General features: G+C 41.0%; 2 protein-coding genes and 1 non-coding gene across 3 annotated transcripts; all 3 read right to left on the reverse strand.

The window, feature by feature from the left end:
* Positions 1-177: 177 nt before the first annotated feature.
* TRNAI-AAU (transfer RNA isoleucine (anticodon AAU)) lies at positions 178-251 on the reverse strand. The gene has a single exon. It is a non-coding gene; the product is annotated as a tRNA-Ile (tRNA).
* Positions 252-3,725: 3,474 nt separating this feature from the next.
* Positions 3,726-4,791, reverse strand: LOC138985030 (histone H4). The gene has a single exon (XM_070361164.1). It carries the CDS (start codon positions 4,770-4,772, stop codon positions 4,461-4,463), a length of 312 nt encoding a protein of 103 aa, XP_070217265.1. The 5' UTR covers positions 4,773-4,791; the 3' UTR covers positions 3,726-4,460.
* A 4,635-nt stretch (positions 4,792-9,426) lies between these two features.
* On the reverse strand, positions 9,427-9,875 carry LOC102284960 (histone H3.1). The gene has a single exon (XM_014477122.2). The coding sequence runs from the start codon at positions 9,858-9,860 to the stop codon at positions 9,450-9,452; it is 411 nt and encodes a 136-aa protein (XP_014332608.2). The 5' UTR covers positions 9,861-9,875; the 3' UTR covers positions 9,427-9,449.
* Positions 9,876-11,150: the final 1,275 nt, after the last annotated feature.

Consider the following 11,150-nt stretch of genomic DNA (forward strand, 5'->3'; position numbering starts at 1 on the left):
TAAATAGCATTCTCCGGGACACAGTGGTGGTCAGAGAAGCCTGGAGTCCTACGGTCCGAGAGGTAGCAAAGAGTAGGACACAACAACGGACTCTACCCACTATTCCCAGGTCTGTGTAGGTTTAAGAGGCAAATTTCCTCAGAAAATAGTTGTGGACCTCCTGGGTACCAAAGAAAGTGGCCCGTACGGGGATCGAACCCGCGACCTTGGCGTTATTAGCACCACGCTCTAACCAACTGAGCTAACCGGCCCTGTTCTTCTCTTCAGAGAAGAATATCCTTCCCATAGTTTCCAGAGACCTTTGAATGGGCAAATCTAAAACTATATTTCTAATCTCGTTACATGAGACTTCGTTTATTACTCCTGACTTCATAACCTTCTCACAGTGTTCCGTTGTTCCTTTCTTCCTCACCAAGATCCTATGTTCTCCGTGATGTTTCTCGGTTTGCTTCTTTGGCTCCTATTCCTGGTTTGTGATTCGTCCCAAACAACAAACTCTTGTTCTCCATTATCAATTTGTAAACCCTCCTTGAGCTATCTCTTCCAGAATGTGCCATAAATGGTAAGACACCAAAAAAAAAAAAAAAAAAAAAAATGGTAAGACACATGGCACCCCAAAAAGAATTTAATAACAACTATAACTTAGACTATGCTACCCCAAAATACGCCACTATGGCATAAAAATTATTTTCAGCAAAGGAACTTGAAGAACAGCTGATGTAAGAATGGGGCTCTGACTTCCCTTTTTCTTCCCCAAAGCAGATAATTATTCCATATGAAAGGTGCCATCCCTTTACCAGGAAAAAATAAACAATCTTGTCACCAAAAAATGGGGAGTCCAAGATAAGAGAAATCTGTACAAACAGACCTTGTTAAAATAATCCTACTCCTGATGGCTTGGGTGGTTACGGCCGTGGTGGTGGAGGCAGTGGCGGTTATTATGGGCAAGGTGGCATGAGTGGAGGTGGATGGCGTGGGATGTACTAAAAGCATAACCACACATACAAAAGTCCTGACAACAGCATCTGGTCTACTAGACTTTCTTACAGAATTACTTTCTTTTGTATTTTAAGAACTTTATAATGACTGAAGGAATGTGTTTTCAAAATATTATTTGGTAAAGCAACAGATTGTGATGGGAAAATCTGTTTTCTGTAGGTTTTATTTGTTGCATACTTTGACTTAAAAAAATGAATTTTTATATTCAAACCACTGATGTTGATACTTTTTATATAATTACTCCTGAGGATGTGCTGCTTTCATAAGATTTGGGTTGATGTATTTTACTATTAGCTCTACACGAAGTAGTTTAATCTTAAGAGGACAATGGTTCACCTCTGCATAAACTACAAGTCTTAATAAGCAGACATCTGGAATAGAGCTTGGAGAATAATTAGTGTTACTCTTTAATTTCTCCTGGACAACACTGTAAATATAAAACCTAAAGATGAGTTTAGGTAACTTCAGGAGTATAAATTGGCTAATTCTATATTTTCAGACATTTATCTGGCATAGCTCTGAAATGTTAAAAATCCAGGAGGTATCTGGACTTAATGTATATTCATAATTGTGTTACCTGCAGATGGAAGTGTTGGAAGTTTAGATTCTAGCTCTAGACTTTAGAAGAAATCCCCTCAGCACTTGACTGAAGTACCAAAAAAATGTTTCCCAAAAGTGATAGTTGTAAGTTCTCAAAATGTCTTAGATTAGGTTAAGGTTCTCGGTGACAAGAGATTCACTACAAGTACAAAGGTATTTACCGTGGAGTATAATTCTCACAGGTGTATTCCATTTCCAGCCAAATAGTTAAAGCATATGGCTTTTAAAATAACTGTATAGATGACTACTTCTTAAAAATGTAAGACACAAGTCCGTGTCTTGAGAGTGTTGAGATTGGATTCTGCATCTAATTTGTTTCGAGTTTTAGAGCCATTGTATTTAATAATTTTATGTAGCAAGGAAAAAAGGTGCTTTATTTTTAATCCCTTTGATCAATATGGCTTTTCTTCCAAATTGGCTAATGGATCAAAATGAAACCTGTCAATGTGAATTCAGTTACTGAACTTGTTACTTGTTTTTGCTAGAAATGTTATTAATGTAATAAATATCAGTATGGGAGATGAAAAAAATAAATAAATAATCCTTATCTTCCTTTAGTCTCCTCATGTATGTTAGTTGCTATTTCACAATTACTACTCTTTGTTCAAACTAAACATTTAGGCCTAACTGCTTTTTAGATCATCATTTTCCTGTGAAGACACATATAAAAAGATTAAATAAAATTTGCATTCTTTTCTGCTATTGATCTGTCTTATGTCAACTAAATTTTCAAGCCTGGCTAGAAACCCTAAAAGGGTAGAGGAAAGTTTAGCTCCTCCTACAAAGCTTTCCAATCCCTACGGTGGCCTGAGAGGTCTCTCTACCTGCATTATTCCCATTCTATGATCACTATCTCCCACAGCAGATTTCATTATCCCCTATAGGAGGAGAGATTCCAAGTCTGGAGAGCGTAACTTTTATTCCAGGCCTGATTGAGCCACCAAGAGGAGCAGAGAGCTAGCCTCTCTCTCTCTCCCCACTGCCACCCACCTCTTCCTCCTCCACCTCCTCCTCCTGCTCTCCTTCTTCCTCTTCTCCTTTCTATTCTTCTTCTTCTTCACTTTTTGTCAGAAACTGTAGAGTCTGAGATCTTACCCTACTTAGGAGATAATAAAATAACATGTAACTTTTTCATGACTGCTGGTTGTAGACACAACACCTAGATCAGACACAAAAGGCTTTATTATTCACAGCACAGCAGCAACAAGGTTGCATTGGTTCACCTTGCCCACCAAGTCCCACAAGGGCGACCTGGAGGGGCCCAGGTGGATGCTGCATGCACAGTGGGTTTGCATCACTGCCACGGGACAGCTTGGGGGACTGGTGGCTTAAAGTGAGTGTGGCAAGCAAACCTGCTCTTTGTCTGGGGGGCAACCACTACCCTATTCTTTAAGGTCCCTCAACCCTGATGAGTAGCATTCTTGACACACCCTGTAAGAACAGGCAGGAACTCTCAGGGCAGATTGCCTCTTCCAACGCTGTGTTCAAAAAACTAACACTGAATATATTCAAGCAGGGACACTGATGGTGAGAAATTTTATTGTTAGAGCCATTTGCAGGCAAAGTAGCTATGAGGGTGTGAGGAAGAAGGTCATTTGGGAGATGGGCCCAGAAGGAGTAGCAAGTGTTAGGCTGAGGAAAGAGCAGAGAGTGGAGAGGAGGCAGGGGATTCACTGTTATTAAAGAGTGCTCAGTTCTGCAAAGGATACTAAGTATATGTTGGACTCAGAGACTAGAGACAAACGTGTTCTAAACACAGAGGATAGGATTGAAGGACAAAACAGGCACCACACACTCATGAGGCACATAAAGAACTCGGCATCTATGAGGCATCTCATATTTAAGAAACCTTGTCGGCCAATCACTTACCCCCTACCCATGGTATGCAGATAAAACCCATTGGTGAGTGACAACTATAGACCAAGCAAAACTTCCCATGTGATCAGACCCAGGTACCTTGGACCTACTCAGTCCTCTTGTTCAACTTAACTCTGATCCTCAGAAGCCCATCATCACACAGGAAGGCTAATGAGGCAAAACAAAAGATGTATGAACATTGTGCTAGAACAAGATTCATATAGCAGGACCTCCCACTTGTTTGTCTTATCCTGAGGATGGTGTACAACCCCATCTCTTTACCTGTGCTTTTTGCAACATTGATTCAAAACCCTAAAACATTTTAATGACCTCTGGGAGAGTTGTGTGGTGCACTTGAAGGTGAAACTGCCACCATAAAATTGCCATTTTGGCATGACTTATTTGAGCTAAAAGCACTTGAACAGGTGCAAATGGGCACTCCTACCTCTCGTTTTTGTCCTAAACTCACAGAATCAAACTCCAATGTACTAGAGGAAAAATAGCATCCTTATGACCGGAGATAAACTTTAAGCAGAGAAAACTGCATTGTTAAATTAACCCTCTTTTTTCTACCATTAACTACTCTAAAAGTCCCTTTAGTTTGTAATTTTCATTAGTGTAATTTAATATAGAAATAACATAACAGCTGCCATCTATGGTGTCTGAAAAGAGCCCCAAATTTTCTCTACTCAAAGGACCCATGAACTTTCACTTACCAGTTGGAGGGCCATTATTTAGCCACTACACTGTTGGCCCCCAGTTAAGGAATTTCTAGAAAATACAGAAGGAATTAAGGTAGTAGTACCCAACACGCTAGGAAATACAGTAAGAATTAAGGTAGTACCCAACATGCTAGGGATGAAAGGCCAAAGTACTATAACTTACCAACTGTATTGTATCAAGCTAACTTACAGAGCATCCAAGTGCAAGCTCTTTCATAGAAAAAGTAGGTGGCCCTGAAAAGGGCCTTTAACTTTGCTACAAGAACCTTACAAAGCTCAAACTTAACCACCAAATCCATAGAGAGTGCGGCCCTGACGCTTGAGCGCGTACACCACATCCATGGCGGTGACAGTCTTGCGCTTGGCGTGCTCGGTGTAGGTGACCGCGTCCCGGATCACGTTCTCCAAAAACACCTTCAGCACCCCACGGGTTTCCTCGTAGATAAGACCGGAGATCCGCTTGACTCCTCCACGGCGGGCCAGGCGACGGATAGCCGGCTTTGTGATGCCCTGAATGTTGTCACGCAAAACCTTACGGTGACGCTTAGCGCCCCCCTTTCCAAGGCCTTTTCCGCCCTTGCCGCGTCCAGACATATTACCTAAATGCTGAGCACTAATGCCGAATATGCCTAATGCAAAGCCCTGCCGCCTCTTATGTAGCGATAGCGCGGACCTTTGTGAAAACTGGACGATCAGAAAGGCGGGAAACTGCACTGAGTCCCCGCCCCTTCTAAAATCTAAAGTGAAACAGGCTAGGGAGATTTACTAGTATTTAGAGGCTCATAGGTAAAGAATCCGTCTGCAGTGCGGGAGACGAGGGTTGGGTCGGTTGGAAAGATCCCCTGGAGAAGGAAATGACAACCCATTCCAGTATTCTTGCCTGCGAAATCCCATAGATAGAGGAGCCTGGCGAGCTACAGTTTATAAAGGGGCAAACAGTCCGACAAGACTGACCACACACATACTCTATTAATCTATCTGAATCTTAGTAGCTTTCTTCGTACAATATGATAAATGCTATTAATAACTGAGTTACTGTAAACAAAATAGCATCTAGTTCGGGGACAATAAATTCCTGGAATCTGTTACTGAAAGCAAACTATAATAGCTAACACACATTTAAAGATTTCAAAACTTTCTAATATAATACTAGTTTCTACAGTGTGCTTTAATTTATACAAATTGAGCATATACATTTAATCAGTGAAGGATTGCAAAGGAAAAGAATGTAAATTGTCAGGGGCTAATAAAATGTTCTTGTATAGAGTGGAAGGGTGATTGTCCTTTCCTGTAGTTGGTGCATGGAATTCAAGCAAAGATATCATAAACTCCAGTGGTGGGCAAAGAAATTTACACAAGTGCCAGAAATAAAAATGTGATCTTCCCTAGGTTTTTATATTATTTAAAAAGAAATTCTTTTTGGTGAACACATGGGAGCACTAAGATTTAAATGATGCCCTTAAAATAAATAGAATGTTCAAAATAGCTTTTTTAAAATTCACACTTATGATATACCAAGCACACTGTCCTAAAGAGTATAGATTAGCTCAGCCAAGTGCTCCATCAGAAAATTTGAGATTATGAATGTCAAATTTCAGAACAATTTATTTTGAGGTAGCAGCACCAACAGCTAAAAAAATCACACACCAGCATAAATGAACCAAATTTCAATTCAGTGGACATATCATCACTAAAACAGGCAGAAGAAAGGAAAACATTGCTGTTTAAGAAAAACAAAACAAACACATCCGAAAAAAGAACATTAATTTGTTAAACAAGCCTTGAAATCCACAGGAATACACAATAGCAACTCATAAAGAATTCTCACAGCTTTTTTTAACATTGTCAAATAAAATATACATTTTGAAATAACAAAATTCACAAAAATTTGCTACAATAGTATCTAGAGTTCCTCTAGCCAATTTTCCCCTAATTGTGACATCTTATATAGCTATATCATAATATCAAAGGCGGTAATTGACACTGGCAAAGTACTGTTAACTAGCATACAGGCCTTATTCAGTTCTCACAGATTTTCATATTGCCCCCATGTGTGTGTCTGTGTCTGTCTGTGTGTTTGTATGTGTAGTCTTATGCCATTTTAAAACATGCATCAGTTCATGTAACTATCACCTCAACATTGACACAAAACTATTTTACTATTATCAAGGAACTCTTCAATGTTAATGTTTTATAGTTACATCCACCCACATCTTCCCTGTCTTGGGGCAATCACTAATCTGTTATTCATCTCAGTATCATCACTTTGAGAATGTTATATAAAGGGAATAATAAAATATATAACTTTTTAAGATTGGCTTTTTTACTAAGCATTACCCATGTAGACAGTTACATGTATTAATGTCAATAGCTTCACATTTTATTGCTGAGTAGGATGCCATTGTATGGGTGTCTAAGAATTAATACAACCATTGACCAGTTGAAAGTTACGAACTTGTTTCTAATTTGTAAATGAAGATGTTATGAACAGTTTTATTTTTCCCCAGCCACCCCCACACCATTTGGTTTGCTTTTAGTATCTCCTGCATGCCACCTGAAAATTACATATTTTTTAAATGGCAGAAATGCTGCTATGATGACTGGGAGGCTAACAGGCCTTTCAGTCATCACACAGAAATCACACAGCATTGTCATTATCTCTTGAAAATGTGTTTCAAGATTCAAAAACATTGCACTGAGCTATTCCAGCTGTTTCTGAAATCTGACTTCTGGTTTCTATAGCTGAGGATTTGCTCCACAACAGTCTGTAATGTTTATTAATTAAACTATTGGTGTCCGGATCCTTTGGTTCCTGCCAGGGGACTAATGTTTTCGCTTCTATGCAGAACTATTCACTTAGGGCCTCGAGACCCTCCAGTGTTGCTTAATCTCCCCAGGCTAGGAGTAAACCCAGCAATAAGGCTGAGAGTTCCCATTGCTAATGTCTATAAAACCTGACAGAATCCAGAAATCTTGCATTGCTCCATGGTTTATCCTAGGATTCTACCTTTGTTGGAAGAAAGTTGGGAGCTGTTGTCTCATTGGCTCTTTCCCTGAGGATTAATAATAAATGATGACTGCAAACTCTGCCTTAGTGACTACATCATGTTTTTCTTGCAAAGTGCAGACACATTCTGCACAATCTGAGTTTTCAGTAACTTGCTGCAACAAGCTCTAAATTCCTGGAGTGTTGAACATACTTATTAGTCTGGGCCCCAGATTTGGTGAATTTATGCTCTTCCCATCTGCTAACTGCTGGTGGTGCTGCTGGAAACTGAATTCTGGAAATCCCACGGAACCAATGTGTTGGATACCAGATCTCTATTTTTAGTACAGAAAGGATGACTACATTTACCAAATGATGTATTGTTCAGCACAAAAACAAATGGATTAGCAGCAAACTGGTCTCCAGTAGTACTCAGCATGGGTCCTAAAATATCAGTGTGTGTGCATGCCACTTTCTGGCTGCTCAAGGACCAGTGCTTTTTATCTTATACTACATCATCCCTGGACTTCCTGTCTCAGGGACAGGAAAATTTCAATTATTTGGCCTGATCTAATAATTAAATTACTACAAACAAAGCTAGTGAAGGTGGTGGATTTCCAGCTGAGCTATTTAAAATCCTAAAAGATGATGCGGTTAAAGTGCTGCACTCAATATGCCAGCAAATTTGGAAAATTTAGCAGTGGTCACAGGGCTGGAAAAAGTCAGTTTTTATTCTAATACCAAAGAAAGGCAATGCCAAAGAATGTTCAAATTACCATGCAATTTCGCTCATTGGCAAGCTAGCAAGTTAATGCTAAAAATCATTCAAGCTAAGCTTCATAAACACGTGAACCAAGAACTTCCAGATGTACAAGATGGATTTAGAAAAGGCAGAGGAAACAGAGATCAAACTGCCCACACCCATTGGATCACAGAAAAAGAAGAAAAATCCCAAAGAAAATACCTACTTCTGCTTCATTGACTTCGATAAACCCTTTTTGTCTATTACAACAAACTGTGGAAAATTCTTAAAGAGATGGCAATACCAGACCACCTTACCTGTCTTCTGAGAAACCTGTATGCAGGACAAGAAGCAACCTGACCAAGACTGGTTCAAAACTGGGAAAGGAGTATGTCAAGGCTGTATATTGCCACCCTGCTTATCTAACTTCTATGCAGAGTATATCATGTGAAATGCCAGGCTGAATGAAACACAAGCTGGAATCAAGATTGCTGGAAGAAAAGTCAACCTCAGATATGCAGATGATACCACTGCAATGGCAGAAATCGAAGAGGAACTAAAGAGCCTCTTGATGAGGGTGAAAGAGGAAAGTGAAGAAGTAGATTTAAAAGTCAACATTCAAAAAGCTAAGATCATGGCATCCAGTTCGAGCACTTCAAGGGAAATAGATGGGGAAACAACGACAGACTTTATTTTCTTGGGCTGGAAAATCACTGCCAACACTGATTGCAACCATGAAATTATAAGATGCTTACTCCATGGAAAAAAAAACTATGACAAACCTAAACAACTTATTCAGAAGCAGAGACACAACTTTGCCAACAAAGGTCCGTACAGTCAAAACTATGGTTTTTCCAGCAGTCATGTACAGATGTAAGAGTTGGACCATAAAGAAGGCTGAGCACCTAAGAGTCAATACTTTTGCACTGAGGTGCCGGAGAAGACTCAAGAGTCCCTTCAACAGCAAGATTAAACCAGTCAATCCTATAGGAAATCAGTCCTGAAAATTCATTGGAAGGACTGTCACTGAAGCTGAAGCCCCAATACTTCAGCCACCTGATGTGAAGAACTGACTCACTGGAAAAGGCCCTGATGCAGGAAAGACTGAGGACAGGACAAAAGGATGAGATGGTTGGGTGGCATCACTGACTCAATGGACATGAGTTTCAGCAAACTCTGTGAGATAGTGAAGGATAGGGAAGCCTGGAGTGATGCATTTGATGGGATTGCAGAGTCGGACATGATAGGGACTGAAAAATACAACTAAACTAAGATGGGGATCGCATCACTTTTTTTGCTGTTAACTTTTCGGATTGCAATGGAAGTTTCAGGTGTCAATGCCCTGATTTTTACATGGAAAACAGATTGCACGTCAACTGTTTTCCTAGGATTGGTACATGGAACACGGAGTTATACTGTTCCATTGTTTTGTTAGAGGGTTTTTTGGAGATGATCTACTTTGTGATACAGTTCTTCCAAGTGAAGTTGTAGGTGGCTCTGAAAAGAGCCTTTGGGTTTGGTATTAGCACTTGGTGTCGACAATTTATGCCCTCTCCCCGCGGATGCGGCGGGCAAGCTGGATGTCCTTGGGCATGATGGTGACGCGCTTGGCGTGGATGGCACACAGGTTGGTGTCCTCGAAGAGCCCCACCAGGTAGGCCTCGCACGCCTCCTGCAGCGCCATCACCGCCGAGCTCTGGAAGCGCAGGTCGGTCTTGAAGTCCTGCGCGATCTCGCGCACCAGCCGCTGGAACGGCAGCTTGCGGATCAGCAGCTCCGTGGACTTCTGGTAACGGCGGATCTCTCTCAGGGCCACCGTGCCGGGGCGGTAGCGGTGCGGCTTCTTCACACCGCCGGTGGCCGGCGCGCTCTTGCGGGCCGCCTTGGTGGCCAGCTGCTTACGCGGCGCCTTACCGCCGGTGGACTTGCGGGCAGTCTGCTTAGTACGAGCCATCACGACGAATCCGACAAACTGTTGCAACTCAAGCCCGGCTCTTCTTGCTCTTATTTATAAAGGCGAAGTCATCCTGATTGGTCCGAATCTTCAAATTTCGCGCGGTGAAAGAAGGAACTGGATAAGCCTTGTGATTGGCTACCAGTTCTCACTTTGGAAAACCTTGATCTTTTGATGTTCTGTATTTTCTCTGTAAATTCTCCATCTATTCACCCTGTATTTTATGTGCTTTATATTTACCTTAATTGGTTTTAATCCCTTTGTTCGAGATTAAGTTTGGGAAGAGACAAAAAAGAAAGTCCCACAGATCCGCGCCCTTTCAAAAACTCCATTTCTGAAAGTTATTGATCGAGTCCAGCTTCGTCATTTATCAGAAGTTCTAATTTTGAATAAATGTTTTATTTTTGCAATGCAAGTATCGTATTACAGAATTTCCAACCTTTCAACAAACATTGCCATCACTTTCAGACACTCTGTTCCTAGGAAACACGAAAATACTACCGCTGTTGAAATGTGACGATGCTGCTGCTGCTGCTGCTGCTAAGTAGGTTCAGTCGTGTCCGACTCTGAGCGACCCCACAGACGGCTGCCCACTAGGCTTCCCCGTCCCTGGGATTCTCCAGGCAAGAATACTGGAATGGGTTGCCATTTCCTTCTCCAACGCATGCAAGTGAAAAGTGAAAGTGAAGTTGCTCAGTCTTGTCCGACTCCTAGCTACCCCATGGACTGCAGCCTACCAGGCTCCTCCGCCGTGGGATTTTCCAGGCAAGAGTACTGGAGTGGGTTGCCATTGCCTTCTCCGACGATGCTGAATCTTGGTAAATCTTAAATGTTTGATCAAGCCAAACTGGAAATGCCAATGGCTTAATTCTTAAAACATTTCAGCATTTAGCAAAATTTTATGTTCTCTTTTCTACAATTACTAACTCGGTAACTTAATTTTGGCCGAAAACTAGAATCATAAATTTATATTGGGCTTTCGTCTCTTTAGGTCCACATCGAGGACGAAACAAGCCCCACAAGTAGATATTTATGTTCAAAACATTAATCCTTTACAGTTTTGAAAAAGGAAACTTTTTTTCTTACCTAGTGGCTGAGGATATCCAGGGTTCGTTCCAGTTAAACAGCCAATCAAGAAATAGGATTGAAATCGCCTTATTTGCATACAACATTTCTACTGGCTGACTTGATCCAATCAGCGATTGCGATAGATCAAGCATCTATTTGCATAGAAGCCCTACAAAAATAGGCCGGCACTATAAGCCGCATTATTCAGTTTTCTCTGTCAGT

This window comes from Bos mutus, chromosome 23 (genome assembly GCF_027580195.1).
Source record: "Bos mutus isolate GX-2022 chromosome 23, NWIPB_WYAK_1.1, whole genome shotgun sequence".
In the NCBI taxonomy this organism is placed as follows: Eukaryota; Metazoa; Chordata; class Mammalia; order Artiodactyla; family Bovidae; genus Bos; species Bos mutus.